This window comes from Anomaloglossus baeobatrachus, chromosome 1 (assembly GCF_048569485.1).
Source record: "Anomaloglossus baeobatrachus isolate aAnoBae1 chromosome 1, aAnoBae1.hap1, whole genome shotgun sequence".
Lineage (NCBI taxonomy): Eukaryota > Metazoa > Chordata > Amphibia > Anura > Aromobatidae > Anomaloglossus > Anomaloglossus baeobatrachus.
In genome coordinates this window covers 299288826-299309689 of record NC_134353.1, presented here as the reverse complement: position 1 = coordinate 299309689, position 20864 = coordinate 299288826, and the positions used below count along the sequence as shown (strand labels likewise).

At 41.0% G+C, this 20864-nt stretch overlaps 1 protein-coding gene across 3 annotated transcripts in view; it reads right to left on the bottom strand.

Moving 5' to 3' along the window:
* Positions 1 to 20864, bottom strand: part of UNC5C (unc-5 netrin receptor C) — a 556745-nt gene that overhangs the window by 197677 nt on the left and 338204 nt on the right. For all 3 annotated transcript variants that reach the window (XM_075350956.1, XM_075350967.1, XM_075350963.1), the window contains one exon: positions 18329 to 18550. In XM_075350956.1, the coding sequence (XP_075207071.1) occupies positions 18329 to 18550 (222 nt within the window). The remainder of the gene's footprint in view (positions 1 to 18328; positions 18551 to 20864) is intronic.

Genomic DNA, 20864 nt, shown 5'->3' with positions numbered 1-20864 from the left:
CTTCCTATATGATAGAGTAGGGTAAGGGGCATCTCATGCTGGAGTCTTCAGACCTCACATGCTGGAAACATCAGCGTCACCTTACCACACCTTCTATTGCCAATTGGGGTCTCCTAGTCTCCTACTGGTAACATAAAATTAGGTGATGGAACACATGCATAAATTATATTATAGCATTTTCTTCTATGTGACCTGATTTTCTAATCTACACAAAAACAAACAAGGCTAAGTCCTTGTTATCGAAGCTTACGTCTGTTGATAGAGTCCATTATTTTACTTTGCTTATAGCTCCAGGGAAATAACATTAATCTATGTGGGATTCTGCACTGGATGGCAGTACATGACAATCTTTGAATATATATGTTGTTTTAACCGGTTTAGGAACAGCTGCATCCCTTTTTTTTCTCGTAAACCTATTATTCTACCAGATAGCTTATACTGCACTCTTGGCAGGTAAATTAACCTGCAAAACCCAGGAGACATGAGTTGACTACATTATTTTACTTAAGCCAGAGAAAAGATACACTCATAGTGAGTTAGGAATGACAGATGGTAGCCTATGTGCGACACAACATAAATACACAATGAAAGCGGATCTTTTGTAGTATTTGTGGAGTAGTTTAACCAAGTGCTGAGTTATGGTAATACTTGTCAAGTTTTCTCCACTATCACAAAAATTTCATACACTTTCACCTAGGGTAATTTCTAAACTGACAATTCACTGATCTATACATATACATTACAATGACCATTATAGTATGTTACACTCAAACTGCACACAAGGAAAAGTGTAGTAGGATATGGTGATAATACATGAGGCAGTTTTTGGGGTCATGTAATTCCAACTTAGGCTCACATCAGCGGTATTTTGCCGCAAAATCGTATCCGTTACAAATGCGTTTCAGTTGATTTCACTTCCAATGGAATCGGGGCAAGATGCATTTGTAACGGATCCGGTTTTGCAGCAAAATACCACTGATATGAGGTGAGCCTAACATGAATGAAGAATGAAATTTGACTTATGAAGTCACCATGACTTGTTTCTAATGTATGTTGGTATATAACGTATGATTTACAAAACAAGGGCTTAAAGGAATTGTCTACTACTGTACAACACCTTATTAATAGACCCAGGAAGGTAAAAATAAAAAATACTTTCCAAACAAGGTCTACTCCTTAATATTTCTTTAAAGAGAAATAGTCAGCTCTCCTGATTTCTCTAGTTGGGTAAACTTATATTCTGAAGAAGAGTGTATTATTAGAACTTTGTACTGTACTAATGTTACTTCTCCTAGATGTTTATGAATTAATTGACAACTGGGTGTTTCCTGATAGGGGTGTGTCGCCACACACTGTAAAACTGTCCAATCCGCCCAGCTAGCACCAGACTGTGTAAAGAGTGGCACACGTCTTTTAAAATGGGAATAGTAATGGCCAGGATTCTGTCATAAATAGCTTTGAAAAGTTGCATAATGTTGGCATACTTCGACGCTGTACTAATATTTTGCGACTTTTGATGTTCTCACTCCATTTTCACCCAGCTATGACAGAGTGAGCAAAGCTTTGGTGGGGTTCGGATGTGTGTCGCCTACTGCTTATCAAAATCATGATGATTGGTGGTGTTCGCAATACAATATATAGTGTGTCCACCCATATCCTGTCCACCGCAATTAACTTGAGAATGGCGGAAGATATAGGCATAGAAGTGGTGTCTAGGTATAGTAAACTAGCCATGCGCTATGCAATGAAACCACCTAATGCGCCACCTGGTGGAAAACAACGGAGTTAGTATTTTTATCTTGAAAACAGAATGAGATAGAGAAAAAAAGTGAATTAAAAAATTGTAGGGCATCATCAATTTAATACGAATCGACACCTTGTATACAGAAATGCTATGATAAGAAACCCATAACCCCCCCAAAACATTGAATGCTGGTAACGCATATGGCTCTCATTTAACTTTGATGCTCAAAGTGGCCACCATCAGCTGCAATGCACATCTGGACTCTGGACAGCATACTGTATTTTGCTGCACGTTGTGCAATATGGAAGGTGACACGTTTGCAAAAGCATCTGTGATACGTCGTCGGAGATCTTGCAATGTTGGTAAAGGGTGTCGCATACACCTGCTGTTTGATGTGACCTCACAGAAAGAAGTCCAATGGGGTCAGGTCAAGTGAGCATAGAGGCCACTCCACGCAGCCACCATACCCAGTGACTTGTAGGAAGGTCTCCATGAGGTATCGCTTCACGTCCACAGCCTTGTGAGTTTTACACATTCTAATCATAGCATTTCTGTATGCAAGGTGTCGATTCGTATTGAATTGATGATGCCCTACAACTTTGCTATTCACTTTTTTTCTTTATCTCGTTCTGTTTTTCGATATAAAAATGCTAACTACGTTGTTTTCCACCAGGTGGCGCAATAGGTGGTTTCATTGCGTAGCGCATGGCTACTTTACTATACCTAGACACCACTTCTTGCCTATAGCTGCCGCCGTTCTCAAGTTAATGGCGGTGGACAGTATATATGTGGACACACTGCATTTTAATTCAGAAGGGACTTGTCAGATGCTCCTGATTTATGAAGAGGTGCATGCCTCTTTATAAAATAGAAGCATCCGATTGCAGCACATCTTCTTATCAAGACAACATCGGTCTTAATGAAACGGGTCAATGTTATGAGAAAATATATTCTTAATTCAGGCTCACAGCTCTTGACTAGAGATGAGCGGACCCATGAAAGTTCGGTTCTGCGCGGTCAGACAGGCTTTAGCTAATGTTCGATTTGGGATTTGGACTTGACCTGAATCTCCATGGAAGTCACTAATTGGGTTTGAGTCTCTGCATGTAAAGCAGACAGCCATAAACAGATCACTTCCAAAGCAGGGTGGGTGGGGTTTTTCTCTTTTTTTGGGTGCACACTACATCCAATAATGCCGCTGTTACCCCCTGCGAGAGCCGATTAATCACAGCAAGCGGCTTGCACTGGGCTGAGCAGTGAGGGTACCCGAGTAGAGATTAGCCACCCCCCTAGAGTTCGAATTCGGTTCGCCGAACGGTGCCCCGTTCGACGAACAGTTCGTCGAACCGTTCATCGAACTCTCGAACCCCATAGGAAACAATGGGAGGCAATCACAAACACATAAAAACACATTATGAATGTACACATACAGTTAATAAACATTGCCATAACACTTACCTGTCCCCGCGATCCATCCTGCACTCTGTCTCCCGCAGCTTTTCCATCGGATAATTGCTGCGTCCTCCCGGTAACCAGCAGTGATGACAGGAGCTATCGTGACGTCAAAATAGCATGTGACCAGTCACTGTCTATTATCTCATTGGCTACAGACTGGTCACATGGCTTGGATGTCATGCTAGGTCCTGTCATTGCATCTCTCCGGTACACGGTGCACGTTTGTGTATCTCCGTGTATCAGCGACATGCTCTGGCACACGGTCGACTTCCCGTTCTGCTTCCCCGTTCCCTTATTGACCGGCTGACACAGCCGGTAAATAACGGAGATCACCGTTGCCATAGCAACGCGCCTGTTAGCAGTGACGTCACCGCTAACAGCCGCAGCGGCACCGGGAATCACGTGATCGGAGCACCATTGCTATGGCAACCCGTCTGTTAGCGGTGACGTTACCGCTAACAGCCAGCAGCACTGATCACTCACGGAGTGAAAATCCTGCACGGGGAGCAGCGTCTTTCTCCCATGCAGTGCTGCTGATGGAGCAGAGCTGCATGTGTTGAAGGAGAAAGAAGACAGAAGACCATGGATCGTGGAGGGATAAGAGTAATAAACATGGAGTCTCTAAGTGTGTCTGTGTATTTATTTCTATTAAAGTATTTTTTTTCTGTGTGGTGTCTTATTTTTTAATCCTTTATTGGAGATTCTTAATGGCTTGGTCAAACTTGCCTGACATGAAGAATATCTGGCTTAATACTAGCTAGTAAAACAAAGCTAGTATTAACTCATTATTACCCAGCAAGCCACTGTCACCAGGGCAGCTGGAAGAGTTAAATACAGCGCCAGATGATGGCGCTTCTATGAGAGCGCCATATTCTGGGGCGGCTGCGGACTGCAATTCACAGCAGAGGGGCCCAGAAACCTTGAGCTAACCTGTGCTGCGGATTCAATCCCCAGCTGCCTAGCTGTACCCGGCTGGACACAAAAATGGGGCGAAGCCTATGTGGTTTGTTTTTTTTAATCATTTCATGAAATTCATGAAATAATTAAAAAAAGGGCTTCCCTATATTTTTAGTTCCCAGCTGGGTACAAATAGGCAGCTGGGGGTTGGGGGCAACCCGTACCTGCCTGCTGTACCTGGCTAGCATACAAAAATATGGCGAAGCTCACGTCATTTTTTTTTTATAGTTTTTTGGACAAAAAAAATAAAAAAAGCATCCCTGGATTTTCCATTGACAGTGAAGGTAACACCAAGCAGTGGGGGTTAGCAAGCAGTAGCTACTTGGATTACCCTTATCTAGCAATACAAAAAATGCAGCGGGAGCCCATATATTTTTTTATTAATTATTTAAATAAATAAAAAAAATGGGCTTCCCTGTATTTTGATTGCCTGACATAACAGTGCTGTAAAAATAAATCATTAAAAAAAATGAAGTAGCGCCCCGCGGTATTTTTGATTCTCAGCGCAGTTAAAGCAGACAGCTACGGGTTGCCACCCCCATCTGCCTGGCGTTACCTTGGCTGGCAATCAAAATACAGTGAAGCCCATTAATTTTTAGTTAAAAAAAAACATGACGTGGGGTTCCCCCATTTTTGATAGTCAGTTAGGGTAAAGCAGATGGCTGTAGCCTGAAAACCACAGCTAGCAGCCTTACCGTGGTTGGAAATCCAATGTGGAGGTCACCTCAGGCTGTTTTTTATAATTATTTTATAAATAATAATAATTACAAAAAAAAGTAGGGTCCCCACCAAATTGGATCACCAGCCAAGGTAAAGCGGACAGCTGTGGTCTGGTATTCTCAGGGTGGGAAGGTCCAAAGTTATTGGCACTTCACAGCCTAAAAATAGCAGGCCGCAGGCGCCTCAGAAGTGGCACATCCGCTAGATGCGCCAATCCTGGCGCTTCATCCCAGCTCATCCCGTGCCCTGGTGCAGTGGCAAACGGGGTAATAAATGGGGTTGATACTAGCTGTAAGGTCACCTGACATCAAGCCCAGCAGTTTGTGATGTCATGGCGTCTATCAGATACCCAACATCACAAACTGTCAGTACTAACAAAAAAAATAGACAAAAAAAATGTATTTGAAAAAACGCTCCCCAAAACATTCCCTCTTTCACCAATTTATTGTAATGAAAAAAAATAAGGGGGTCACACGATGACTCTGGACCATCTAGAATATGGGGGGACACGCTCAGGGAACGTATCCCCCATTTTCTAGGAGTGCACCCACTGTCCCCGGGTCCACAGCAGCAGAGTTCCTGTCGTAAGTGTTGCTACCAAAGCTGCAATGCCCTGCTCATGAGGTAAGGGCATGCCTAATCAAGAGAACTATTCTACATTTCCAAATATTGGTATTTGCTGATAATATTGCAATTCCACCTACTATATATTGGGGATAGGATCTTGGAGATGGAATACCCCTTTAAGTCCAGTTATCCAGCTGAATGAATACTAAACAACAGAGCTTGCTATTTAGACATGTTTTCTTGTGGCGTATAACAGACTCTACCATTTGGAAATATTGTATAGCTCTCCTGATCAACTATGTTCCTTACCTCCTGAGCAGGGCAATGCAGTTGCTTACAGATGCATGGTTACCGCCACTCATTGTGTCTGAAGACAGGAAGCTGAGCTGACAGCCGCTGTTTGCATGCGGCAGCATATATTGTGAAGGAGGGGCCGTGGGAGATCAACGCTGCACAGGTACAGGGGTCACTGGGGAACACCGGTGGGGTTATAGGGGGTGACCTGGCAGGGCCTGGCGAGGAGTTTTCTGTTGCATGTGTCATGGCACATGCGACAGAAATCAGAGGAGTAGGGTGAATGTGACCGGCGCTCTGCTGTGCGCGTGGCCATCTTGGATTTCTGGGAGGGGGTGGGGGGCATTTTGGCAACACCGTGGGACCGGAGGGGATCGGGGAGGAGATTTATCTCCCATCTGACATGTTTGTTCATGCCAGATGGGAGATAAATAATTTTTTACCGGCGCTGTGATTTACTGTAACGTGATCATCGGTATATGGTGTATACCTGTGATCACGTGAGCGGGGACCGGAAAAAACGGCCTGAATCATGATCTCCAGGGTCTCAGCTACCCCCTGAAACCCCAGAGATTTTCTGACGCTGGGGGGCGCTATTCACTTATTTCTGCCTGCTGTTTATAAATGGCAGATCAGAATAAGGCTACATTCACACGACCGATCCGTTTTTGCGGTCCGCAAAAAACGGTCCTTTTTTTTCACGGGTGCATCCATGTGGCATCCGTTTCCGTTCCATATACAGTCCATATGTCATCTGTTTGTCATCCGTGTGCTTTCCGTTTTTTTGCGTACTGCAAAAAAAACTGAAGGAGGGAAAATACATAAATTTACCCAGGATCCATAGCTTCAATCTGCATGAGGCAGTCACATGTTCCCTCCAGTGCCATTTTCTACTGCTTTTCACAGCATAGAGCTTTCTGGTGATTTTCTTGTGCTTGTACACTTGATAACAGTATTTTCTGTCATTATAATGGCAGAAAGACACATAATGTCCCACTCTCCTGCATTTTGTAATTTTTCACCCTTTGGTGCCTTTCATGTGGCACTAAGGGGTGCTTAGCCTTGTATTTATCAAAAAAAAATCAATTTAAAAAAAAAATGACGTGGGGTTCCCCCTATTTTTGTAGCCAGCTAGGGTAAAGCAGACAGCTGCAGCCTGCAGACCACAGCTGGCAGCTTCACCTTGGCTGGTAATCCAAAACTGAGGGCACCCCACGCTGTTATTTTAAATTAAATAAATAATTACAAAAAAAAAACACGTGGGGGTCCCCCCAAAAATGGATCACCAGCTAAGGTAAAGCGGACAGCTGGGGTCTGATATTCTCAGACTAGGGAGGTCCATGGTTATTGGACTCTCCCCAGCCTAAAAATAGCAGGCCGCACCACCCCAGAAGTGACGCATCCATTAGACGTGCCAATCCTGGTGCTTCCCCCAGCTCATCACGTGCCCTGGTGCAGTGGCAAACGGTGTAATATATGGGGTTAATACCAGATGTGTAATGTCACCTGGCATCAAGCCCTGGGGTTCGTGAGGTCAGGCATTTATCAGATACCCGACATCACCAACCCAGTCAGTAATAAAAAAAAATTGACGACAAACACATTTTTATTTGAAAAAACACTGCCCAAAACATTCCCTCTTTCACTAATTTATTAAAAGAAAAACAAATCCAGGTCTGCTGTAATCCAAGGGGTTCCCATGATGATCCATACCATATAGTCAATGTCCCAGTCAGTGAAGAACAGAATGTTCCCCATTGACTGGGAGAGCAAAGCAGTGACCTGAGCTAACATCAATAGGTCAGCCCAGGTCACTGCAGGGCATGACGAGTGCTGCTGTCAGGAGCGAGGGACATTACCTGCGGTGACGATCTCCTGCACTAGTGACAGCAGACCTGTCACTGCCTTCAATGACCGCCGCCTTCACAGCCAATTATCGCGGGAGCCTGTGACATCACCGCTAGTCACAGTCTCGGGTCAATAGCGAGAGGAAATGTGAAGCGGCGGCCATGGAAGACAGTGACAGCGCTGAGGTCGGGAGGGCAGAACTTCATCACCGCAGGTAAGCCGAGCGGGGTAATGTGTGCGGAGTGCAAGGTGGGTGGAGCCAAGCGGGGTAATGTGTGCAGAGTGCCAGGTGGGTGGAGCCAAGCGGGGTAATGTGTGCGGAGTGCGAGGTGGGTGGCGCTAAGTGGGGTAATGTGTGCAGAGTGCAAAGTGGGTGGAGCCTAGTGGGGCCATGTGTGCGGGCGGCGGAGTGCAAAGTGGGTGGAGCCTAGCCGGGCCATGTGGCGCTGAGGACGTCAGTGCCGGGGACTGCGTGGCTGGGGACAGGTGAGTGTGAGTGTGTGTGTGTGTACATGCCGAGTGCAGGAGGAGGCGGAGCCTAGCGGGGAAGTGTTGGCTCCCTGCACACGTAACTAGGGTAAATATCGGGTTACCAAGCAAAGCGCTTTGCTTGGATACCCGATATTTATCTTGGTTACCAGCTTACCGCAGGCTGCCAGCGATGGCTCCCTGCACACTGTAGCTGTAAAAAGCCCTGCTTTTGGTGATCAAACTGTTCTCGAACGTAATTCGAACTGTCGAGCTTTTAGCAAAAAGCTCGAGTTCGAGTTCGATCTCCAGCACCCCCAAAATCACTCGAACATGAAATTGGCGAACCTTGAACCTCGCTCAACTCTATACCCGAGCACAGCGATGATTGCTTGAGTCGTCAACATACGTAAAGCACTCGAACTCCGAAACCAGACTCTGGTTTCTTTTTTGGTAAATTCTGTATTTGGTATGAACACCATAGTTCGGGTTTGCTCCACTCTTGTCGTGACTAAGTAGGTTGTCTTTGATTTCTGAAAAAGGTCCCTAGAAAAAGTGTCATATTTGTCTATGGGTTTTATCTGCTCCTGCAACTGCCATTCAATAAATAAAATGAACTTTAATGCCAGAAACAGCTGATGTATGCATGTATGTAGCTCAGTTTATGTTTTTGAGTTTATTGAATCTCTTTTATCTAAAATGCTTCAGTGACAAGCTTCCAGAATCTATCTAAGGCCCGTTTCACAAGTCAGTGAAAAACACAGACGTTTTTCACTGGCGTGAAAAACACGCACATGTCCCTGCGTGTGCCGTGAATCTCGGCACACGTGGGTTGTCTAAGTGCAATCCGGGCTCCGTTCTCCGTGGCCCGTGATTGCACTTAGAGATTCACTCACTTGCGCCCGCTCCCGCTGTCCATGGTGCTGATCGCTCCTGCGACCCAGCATCCGGCCGGCGGTGACCCCCGCAGCAGCTGCTTCCAGGTCGGCTGTGTCGCGCATAATGAATATGCGCAACAGTAATCAGCCGGCTTAGAAGCAGCAGGGAGAATGGGCTGCAGAGGACATCGCTAGACGCCGGGTGAGTTAAAATGTTTTTTATTTTAAAAGCACGTTTTTTTCTGGCACGTGTTTCACGGACCACACCACTGCGAGGTCCGTGGGACATCAGTGATGCCAGAAAAAAATGGACATGTCTCCATGCAGCAATCACGCACACGCGGGTACGCCGCACGGAGACACGTGCAGTGAAAAATCACTGACGTGTGAGCAGACCCATTCATTAGAATGGGTCTGCGTATGTCAGTGATTCTGGTACGTTTTAAAAAAAGCACAAACGTCCCAGAATTACTGACATGTGAAAGGGGCCTAAGAAAAATCTTTTCAATGTAATCTGTTCCAGATGCCCTACTCCAGACAATACACAACACTATTAGCAGCGATATCTGTGATATGGGCCATAGGGCCTAACTGCTTTAGGAGTGAAAAGTTCTTCCTCACAATGCACATTACATACGTCCATTCCATGCTTATTCCATCTGGACTGGCTCATAACGGCATCCACACAGATCCAGATATTACTTTCTTGGCCTCATTAAAAAAAATTGGGTACTGACTCAAATGCTTCCACACTACTAGATGTTTTTACCTACCGAGCCTTATGGTTTTTCATAGCTTAGCTTTCTTATATAGAACATAAAGTCATAAAATGTGAGGTCTCAGACAAGAATGCTAAAATACCTTTGGTTTTTACTTGTGCTATACTTTGACATCTGGTTAGAATGAAGTGATTTACCAAAAATGTGCAATTGTTGTAGTAAAACTCATACAGAAAATAATTCCTGGCTTGTTTAGGAGCTTTTACTTTGCTTGAAATAGATTTCTCTTGGATTTAATTGCCTAAAATTCTGCAAGTCTAAATCATACACGTATAGCAAACATGCAGATGTTAGAGTTTTCCCATATAACCTACTTTTTATTCAGTATATCAAATTTAGGCACAACTCAGTTTGAGATGCGGCACTAATGAGGGCTGAAATGACAATGTTGGGTAAAAGAATAAGCAACGTTTTAGAAACAGCTGCATATAAGTCTAAATCAAACTAATGGGGAAAAAGCTTTCCAGTCTAATTGTCTTCTTGTTTTTCAGTAGCCTTGTGTGATACCAATTACAAAAACAGTTTACTGATTTAGTGGCAACACTTTCTTAGAATTCAGAATACTTACAGTACACACAACTCATAGCGTGTCTGACGGCTGCGTACAAATAGAAGGAAACAGGCGCAATGTGCTCAAGACCAGAAGCCTTTCTTATGCTATTTCTCTGAATAATTATACTTATTGGAGGTGAAAATCCCATAATAAGGATCTACCTCCTTGCAAACAAATCGTGTTTTTAAAACATCAGCAGAAATGGAGAATGGTACAAGAAATAGCCTATTCATTCATTGCATACAACATAATATTCATATTTATTTTCTGGACAGGAGTAAAGGGTATAAGCCTACTCCAAGCCGAAACTGCCAACTAGACTTCTACAGTAATCTATGTTCTTAGAAGAAAGAAATTTGCTGTTAGATAAGGTAAGTAATGTAAGTAACATAGGTTTGAAAACTAGTCTTAATTAGAGATGAGCAAACCCAAGGTTTGGTGTTCGTTGTTTGTACCAAATGCCGACTTTACAAAAAAACAGAGTTCGAGCTTTTAGATCAGTTTTTCAGGTATGCAAATGAGAGCATTGCCGTGCTCGGGTACACTTGGTGCTCAGTCCAGTATGAGCCATTTGCACTGTTTGAATGGCTCGCACTGGGGGTAACAGCAACATGATTGTATGTAGTTTGCACCAAACCTCCTCAAATTGAAAAGTCCCAACACCCTGCTCCAGAAGTGTTCGGTTTAGGACTGGCTGCATGTCACGGAGACCCAAACTGCCCAATTAATGACTTCCATTGGGGTTCAGATCAAGTTCAGGTCCCAAACTGAACTTTATCTAAAGTCCAGTTGAACCTGCCGAACCGAACTTCCGCTCATCTCTAGCTTTAATATTGTTAATAATTTAATTATTTATTGGAAAATATAATTTTTTAAATATATGATATGGTAAAGAGGTTGCCTTAACTTCACCTATTTATGTGATCTTTTAAGATATACAGTACTGTGCCAAAGTTTTAGGCAGGTATGAAAAAAATTATGCAGATTAAGAATGCCCTAAAAAATAGATGTGTTAATTTTTTTAACCTTTAAAAAGATAAAGTGAGTGAACAATATATAAATACTCCCCCCCCCAATATTTAGCCAACAACATAGCATCAATTCTGCCAGGCACATAGATTTGAAGGAACTTGGCAGGGAGGTTGTTCAAACATCATGAAGAACTAACCACAGATCTTTTGTGGATGGAGGTTTGTGCAAAAACATCTGTCTTTTTGTATAATTTCAGGATTTCGGCAAGCCTACATCCACAGGTTATTACTACTTCAAAAATTGTGTCCAAGAATTGATACTTGAATACTGAACTGCAGTTTTCTTAGCTCCAGCATTACAATAGAAGAACAAGTAATGGGAGTTCCTCTAGCCTGTGCAGTCGACTGCCATTAGAATATAAATACCAGCATTGTGTTACATATCAAGGGCCATATACTATATACCATCATTCCTCATTGATTTAACAGAACAATGTAGCTTCTGGTACTATATAATGAAAACATTACAATCCATAAGGATTAATCCAGAATTTCAGTGATGTCAGTGATGATAATTTACAGCAACAAATTCTTCTCTTCTTCAACCCCTTTTTTACTTGCAGAATAATGAAGGGATCAAAACTGGAGCCGATAAAAAGATTGGTAATTGTCAACCAGATGGTGTGTTCTATGTTTAATGCATAGATATAACAAGTGCATAATAAACTAAGTGAAAAGTACAATGATTACAATTAGGCTCGATGTTTTTCTTTTTTTTACATAAAAAATCCTAAAAGATTAAACGTTATTTCAGATTAACTTTTTCCCAAACTAATAATATGCAGAGATAAAAAATAAATAAAAATTGCTTTTTGCAATTCTCACTGCGGTGTGATGCAGCAAAGTTTCTGGTTTACTACTTGGTGGAAGAAGGAAATGTGTCGATGCTTAACAATAACAATATAAAACAGCCAAGCAAGTGGTATGAACGATAGTGGGGTGACAGTTAAAATATAACTTTTAATAACTAATAATTAAAATATTTTCCACACAATATAAACCGTTGTATAACCAACCTAAAATTCTGATCGGAGCAAGTGTAATATAAAGCTCCCACTATTACCAAAAAGGACAAAAACGGTGAGGGATGCCATGCCTGGACACACTATGCTGGAAGTCCGTACTATACTGAAGCCTTTGATTTCTTGACCACAGTCCCCTGATGACTACGTGAATTAAGAAACGCATTGGGAGGTCTAAGAAGGTATAAGGTCAGACAGTTGCCACTTGAGGGGTATTGTGAGGCTGTTGTTTCTGCCCCCTCCTCTATTGGACAACACTTATTTTTCTATATTAACCGCAGTGATGTTTAACCAATGGTTTTGGTGATATTCTGAACACTGTAGGGTATGTTCAATGTGAATTATATCTTGGTATCTTGGCGTACACATTGGTGTGACAATTATCTAATTTTTGTCATCTCTAATAGTTTCATGCAGAGTGAGTGAGTCCCTCACTGTTTTTGTCCTTTTTGGTAATAGTGGGAGCTTTATATTACACTTGCTCCGATCTGAATTCTAGGTTGGTTATACAACCGTTTATGTTGTGTGGAAAATATTTTAATTATTAGTTATTAAAAGTTATATTTTAACTGTCACCACACTATCGTTCATACCAATTGCTTGGCTGTTTTATATCTTACTACTTGGTGGCTCCAGAACAAGCCTTTGCTGTTCCTTTGAAGATAGTCATGTGTATAGCTTCCTACTGTGCTAGCGGTAATGTGTTGATTTTGAATGGGTGATCTAAAGCTTCTGCTGAATCAGGAAGGTGACAGCGTTCACTCGATTTAGGTAATGTAGTGAATGGATATTGGTGTAGAGGAATTGAATAGAACTTAAATAGATCATCTATTTCTCATATTAGGAAAATATTATTTTATTTACGCATTAGATTATGACAAATACGCCAAGTCAAAAGCAGAAAAGTTAGGATATGTCTCTCACTAGCCAATTATAAGGAAACTGCAGATAAAGCTACTCTTGATAGGGGGGAAATGGTTGATAACCAATGGTAACCAACAATGGTTTTCAGTGCTATGTGGGACTAATATTTGACTATTAAAAAAATAAAGTGTGCAAAAAATGTTTTTTCTGTCTGAGGTAGACAGTTGTGTTTACAATTTTGGAATGTGGAGATTTTGCTTTTGTCTATTTTAAAATAAAAATATGACTTGCCCATATCATAATTCAGAAAGCACACTTTCTGTGACACACAAGTCTTGCTTTCAGGATTTTTCTTTAGTGGCAAAAATATGACAAATGAGTATTATATTGCTCTCTTTCTCATTCAGTTTAAGATGCTGTTAATGCAGTATACTGTAGATCAATAAATTCCCATTTACACTAACTCTACAGTTTCGGTACCTCCCTATCCCTTGAATCTTTGGCGTATTATTCACAGAGTGAGACTGTCCAATCAATTGTCAATTAGATTTAGCAATGAAGGGTTGCATCACATTTAGACCTTTCTCAATCATTATTGTGAAATTAGGTGTGACTTCCCATACCTAGGTTCTAAAACCTTTTAATGGCATTGCTTGGCCAGCCCTCACCTTTTCTAGTGTGTGTGTCCCCCCCCATTGGCTGCACTAGACCATGTGATGTAATAGCTGCAAGGCATTATTGGAAGCTGGCCCAGCAGTCTTTGACATCATTAGCTTGCGTTGTGGCTGCTGTATTCTTAAGCAGAGTGTAAAATGGTGTCATGCAGTATTTCTTTTGATCAATGTGAATGGATTACCAAATTGTTCATATTTATGGGAACCTGAAAATGTCAGGAAATTTGACTCCAAATCAATCCACAGCAGATTGATCCATAGAGCTCTGTTCATTGCATATAACATCACCAGGATACTTGTGTTTAGTGAATGGGAAATGACTAGGGTGTGGCTGCTCTTCATGGTTTTTCCCTGTAAGGTATACACATTAGTTCTGTTTCCATGTTTTTAAAGCACTACTACAGCATTTATTTGTTTTTCCAGTGCTGGAGAGGCACTTTAAAAGCCCGCTGTCATATAGTCACCTTCCGACGTAGTGCCATTTTGTGACTTTAACCTCTGACTGGTCGTAAATGAGAAGTTACATCACAAGCTCCCCATGCAAATCTATGAAAGCAAGAACGAGGACAAAATGAGGCTCTTATAGAAGTGTATTGAGTTGTGATGTCCGGCGTGCTTCAGGAAATACTGGAGCACACTGGCAGTTTGCAAATAGCCAAAGACCGACCAGTGTGGCAACAAACAAGACTGCTGGGAGGTAAACATAATACATGTGGCACGGGACTTACATTTAAAGCACCAGCTGTGCAATTAAAAGAAAATATGCTGGAGTGTTGTTTTTAGCATTGTGTCTTATAAAGTATAATATAAAGTATATAAAGTATATTGATGTTATTATCTGATTTCTGTACTCGCATCTTTTGGAAATATAGCATATGGTTCAGAAGTGTTTTTTCACATTAGGACGATCTCTTCTTCAATCAGTATTGAGAAAGATCTAGCGCCACTATTGTATATGATGACTTGAAGAAAATACATAAAAAAACAAGATGAAAGTGAGTGCCGATCTTTGGCAATTCATTCTTTAATCAGTCATGATAATTGTTCTATTTCAATTTTCTATGTTCTATGTTTTCAGTGTTCTATTCTTCAAATTTATAAGTGTCCATTTTCACCCTCTTTAATACTTTATTACTGGCCAAGCTATCCTTTTAAAATTCTAACAGTGTTTTGGGAGGCTATTTTATAATTATAAAGTGCATCAATCTAGTGTGCTGTAATGTTGCTAAGGGTGGCTTTACATGCTGCGATATCCGGCCCGATATCGCTAGCATGAGACCAGCCCCCATCGTTTGTGTGCGACGGGCATATCGCTACCCGTCGCACACAAAATCGCGCACCCCAGTCACATGTACTTACCTGCCCTTCGACGTCGCTGTGACCGGCGAACCGCCTCCTTTCTAGGGGGTGGTCCGTTCGGCATCACAGTGACGTCACTAAGCGGCCGCCCAATGAAAGCGGAGGGGCGGAGATGAGCGGGATGTAACATCCCGCCCAACTCCTTCCTTGCGCATTGTGGCCGGAGGCAGGTAAGGAGATGATCCTCGTTCCTGCGGCGTCACACATAGCGATGTGTGCTGCCGCAGGGACGAGGATCAACTTCGCCCCAGCGACAGCAGCAATAACTGGCAGCGGACCCCCATGTCAACGAGGAGCGATTTTGGACGTTTTTGCAATGATACAAAATCACTCCTAGGAGTCACACGCTACGACATCGCTACAGCGGCCGGATATGCGTCACAAAATCCGTGACCCCAACGAGATCGCTGTAGCGAAATCGTAGCGTGTAAAGCCCGCTTAAGTATCATTTTTCCATTGAAACCAATGGATAGATGTGAGACTGAAGGTACCCCAGCCCAACACTGACTGGAGTTCACGAGATTAAAGTAACATTTCTATTATTGAAATACTCTATTCTTTAAGGAACTTTATTAATTTTTCAAATGCTATCTTTTGATGTAATAGAATTAAATAAAAAAGCCTTAAAGAAATTGTTTTCCAGCATCTAATCAATTCTAAGAATACAGGAATAGTCAGTAAGTTGACTAAGTCTTTCAATTATGGAATAAACTTATAATAAACATTTTTATTACAAGCTATCTAAAATATTTTGCCTTTATGTGAATTACGTTGCCTGCCTGATGACAAAGTATTTCATCTCAATGTGTGTTACCTTGTATTCTCTAAGCAGTCAAGTTATATAATTGTATAGGGAGTACAATATTTGCAATTATGGGATTTCCTTGCAAACCTGGTTCCTAGTAATTGCTTATGGGAAATCATTATTACATTTCTGATCATCTATCTGCACTCCTTCATTTTTGGGATATTAGGATATGAAGAACTGTACAACCATTAATTATCTTTCAACATTTTGTTGGATTCTGCATTTTTTAAAATTGAAGCATATGTTCTTACTTTGTAATACTGTAGACACGGCAATAAATTGTTCTTGAGAGCAGATCGACAAATGGCCGTGCATAAATCTATTAGGCATGTGTCTGGACTCTGTCCTGGGTGTGCGAGTGTAATGCAGAGGAACATCCGTGTAATGTCTCTGTATATGAAATGTACCTGCCTACACATATTTGGATCAAGCGTATTGATATCAGTTTATTCCTGACTTATAGGGGCTACGAACCGGTGAATAAAGAGAATGAAAACATTTTTTCAGAAGCATTGACTGAATGGCAAACAATGACCAGTGACCTGCTGAAGAAGAGACTTGGCAGGATTGTCACTGTCAGCACTTTGTGACCTTGAACAGTATTTAGTTCAAAAGGGAGCAAAATAGATTAAAAATGTTGCAAAGTCATTTTTTCAGGGTGAAAATAAAAAGCTACATGGCAATTCTGAAGGCATTTTGGCTAGAAAAAAGGTTCCAGATTTAATCAACCAATCAATAGAATTAGAAATAAAAGTATCATGCACGTAAAAAAAACACCCATAATATTTTAAAGGATTTTTTTAGATGTGGATTTTTAAGTCAGGAAATTCTGCATCAAAATATTCTATGTGATCATAGCCTGCATAAATATAATAAAAAAAAACATACTTGACCAAACACTTGTCAAAAATGAACAAAAAGATACAAATATTTATTTTCTATACTGTTTTTGTTGTGGGTATGGTTTTTCAGCCAGAAAATCCAATTAAAAACCTCTATATGAGCATACCCTATGATTATAATTGATAGTTAGACAGATAGACTTTGATAGGTAAATAATAGTTATAAATACTGTATCTCTCTCTCTCTCTCTCTCTCTCTCTCGATATGTAAAACTGTATTTATACATATTTAAATTTACAATATTTTTATATATATATATATATATATATATATATATATATATATATATACTATTTATCTATATTATAAATTCTAGATGTTAATGGGGTTGTCCACTACTTGGGCAACCTCTTCTGGTTCCCCTTGTTTGCCCCTGCAAAAATGAATAAGCCTATACTCACCTCCGATGCGTCCACAGTTCCAGCAATGTCTGAAGCTGCATTCCTGGAGCCCACGTGACATTGTTATGATATGCGAGCATCATGACCAATCAGTGCCAGCTACCTTGTCCCGCCTTCAGACGTTTGAACAAGGAGTCAGCGTAGCGCCCACATCCTGCTCAAATGTCTGAAGGTTAAGAGACAGATGCTGTGCGTAGCTTGGTCATGGAGCTTGCGTGTCATTACCATGTCATGTGGATCCTGGGAACACAGCTTCAGACATCGCTGGAACCGCAACTGCAATGGAAATGAGTATAGGCTTATTTATTTTTACATGGGTGAACATGAGTATGGGTTGTCCAAGTAGTGAACATCCCTATTAAGAATATACTGTAAGTAACCTGTCTTCAGCATAGAGAAGAACAATGAGTCCAGGAAGTGATTATATGGCCCCACAGAACTCTGATCTCAAAATCATCAAGTTTGTCTACTGACTACATGAAAAAAAAACACAAGCTTTTGCACAAGTATACATGCCCAGCTCTGTGGTTAGTTCTCCATGATGTTTGAACAACCGCCTTGCTGTGTGTTCCTTTAAAAACTGAGTGAACGTCTACCTAGAAAATATGATGCATTGATGCTGTTTTGAAGGCAAAGGGTGGTCCCACCAAATATTGATTTGATTTACATTTATTTTTTATTAATTCACTTTGTATCTGAATTGTACATTGCCACTGAATATGTTGGCGCCATAGAGATAAAAATATTTTGTTATTTGATATAAATAAACTTTTCACACCTGCATTCTGAAATCGTTCTTACTTTGAAGTGTTTTATGCTTCGTGCTTGCCTAAAACTGTTGCACATTACGGTATATATAGAGAGATTGATTTAGATATTTGGATTATTTTACATCTGTTTTTTTTCAGTATTTACTTAGCTCCAGAATTGGTGTTGGGATACCAGAGGATCCAATAAATGTTTAAACTATCTAAATATATCAGGAAAATGACTTGTCAAGTACCTGAGGTTTCATCCACTCTTTCATCCACGATATGGTCCTTCTGATGAACCCATTCACTGTTGCACTTGAAGTAGATTTGCGTGGCTGGGCTGGCCTTGCAGTAAAGATTTACTGGCTTATTTTTCACAATGTAAGCTTCTTCAGGTTCAATAAGGAAATGAGGCAATGGTTCTGGTGGATCTGATGGGAACGTCTCTGGTAGTTCGTGAAAGAAGTCATCATCTGCGGTAAAAGAAATATATCATTTAGATAGATTCCATGCCTCATTTTTTACATTCTTTCTATTCTGGGAAGATATAACAGTATACGTCTCAGAACTGAGAAATATAAAGGTTTGGCTTTTACAGTGTACAGTTAGACAACACATATCAAACTAATGCAGTAGATGACATTTCATTTTTGACCGAAGCTTTATTTTTATTTTGTCGCTTATATCGGAGATTTCACTCATTGGATTATGTACCTTCTGAATCCTGTCATGTTCAAATGTTTTCCTTTAAAACCATCAGTGAAAAATGATACAATCAAACAGACTTGAAAGGTAAAAGGTTTAGTAAATCATTAGAAGTAATGTGATACTTCTCCGGGGAGAGGGAGAATATATTACTAATAATTACATTTATAGATTTTCTTTTGTGACCTGACTGCATCCACCACTTAGTCAGTAACACATTCCCAGATGCAAAACTGGCAATAGGTTTGTTATAATCTACATTAATTTTGCACTTCTTTTCATATTGGAAACTTGGTTTATTTCTATAATATAATTATGATGCTGAGGACTGTATTCCTATGATATATTAAAGTAAAGCCATACACGTGAAGCCGGTCAACCATGTGCAAACAGTTTATTAACCTCTTGACTGAAGGCCATGGAAGTTCACTTAGCTGAAATTACATAAGCTTGATAACGCAACCGTTTCTGATCATAGGGCCTACAACACTAACATACAAACAACTTTATGAGCCTCGGTTCAATCAATCCTTCCTCTGCATATCTCCTTCATAATGATGTCTATCTCTCACAAAGTATTTAAATTTAAATACGCTGCTTCCCCAATGTTTTTTACCTGCCAATGGATTTTTAATGTGTTGCCCCTTCTGTTATCTGATGTGCTAAAAGCTAATTTTTAAAGAGGTTCTCGACACGTGACAACCACTGAAACTGGCTAGCAGAGCTGAATCCTATCAGTATGTATATTTTCCATTTTTAGGATTTGGAGAGTTGGGATTTTTTTTGTTTAGGTGCCTTAGGCGTACTTGAGATTGTAAACAGATATATTAAATAATAAGTATTATGTACTGGCTATTATGATAAAAAATTGTTTAAAAGAATAAAAGGGGGCTTTACACACTGCAATATCGTAACGATATATCGTCGTGGTCACATCGTTAGTAACGCACATCCGGCGCTGTTACCGACATCGCAGCGTGTAACACAAATGAGCGATGATCAACGAGCACAAAACGTGAAAAATCGTTGCTCGTTGACACGTCGCTCATTTCCTTAATATCGTTGCTGCTGCCAGTACGATGTTGTTCTTTGGTCCTGCGGCAGCACACTTCACTTTGTGTGACACCGCAGGAACGACGAACATCTCCTTACCTGCCTCCACCGGTAATGCGGAAGGAAGGAGGTAGGCGGGATGTTACGTCCCGCTCATGTCCGCCCCTCCGCTTCTATTGGACGCCTGCCGTGTGACGTCGCTGTGACGCCGCACGAACTGCCCCCTTAGAAAGGAGGCGGTTCGCTGGCCAGAGTGACGTCACAGGGCAGGTAAGTCTGTGTGACAGGGACTAACGTGGTTGTGCGACACGGGCAGCAATTTGCCCGTGTCGCACAACCGACGGGGGCGGGTATGATTGCTTGCGATATCGCTAGGGAGATCACAGCGTGTAATGTACCCTTAAGAGTACTCAGTTGTTGATACCTTTTAATGGCTAACTGAAAAGATGGTAATAATAGCAAGCTTTCCAGACTACTCAGGTCTCTTCTTCAGGCTCAGTATCTGACTAACACGGTACAAAGATATATTTTACCTGTATGGCTATTAGGATAATTTTTTTCTTCTGTTATATACTTCTTTAGACTCACACTCAAATTACTAAAATTACTACATTTCTTTCCAAGAAAGTGAGGTCCATGTGTCAGGAAGATATAGGCACAGAAAGAAATATAAACCGCACATTCTGTTGAACATTTGCACCTGGTGATATATACTATTATATATACACGTATACATATATTTGTGGAACATAACTGGCCATGTTTAAAAGCCCAAATGTGCATTTTGGCCTAGAAAAGAAGACGGGTGGCAGGATTCACCAGTAACATTGACTTTTTGTACCACTATTCAGTTACACACAAATATTACTTTATACTATCTCCCAAATTTACCTATACTTCTATATAATAATAAACTGGATACTTTGATAAATAAATGATAGGATGCTGATTTTGTCTATACATACTAAATAAAATGTATTAACCCAACTACTGCTCTTGTTGGTGAACAAGTGCCTTAATCCTGTACAT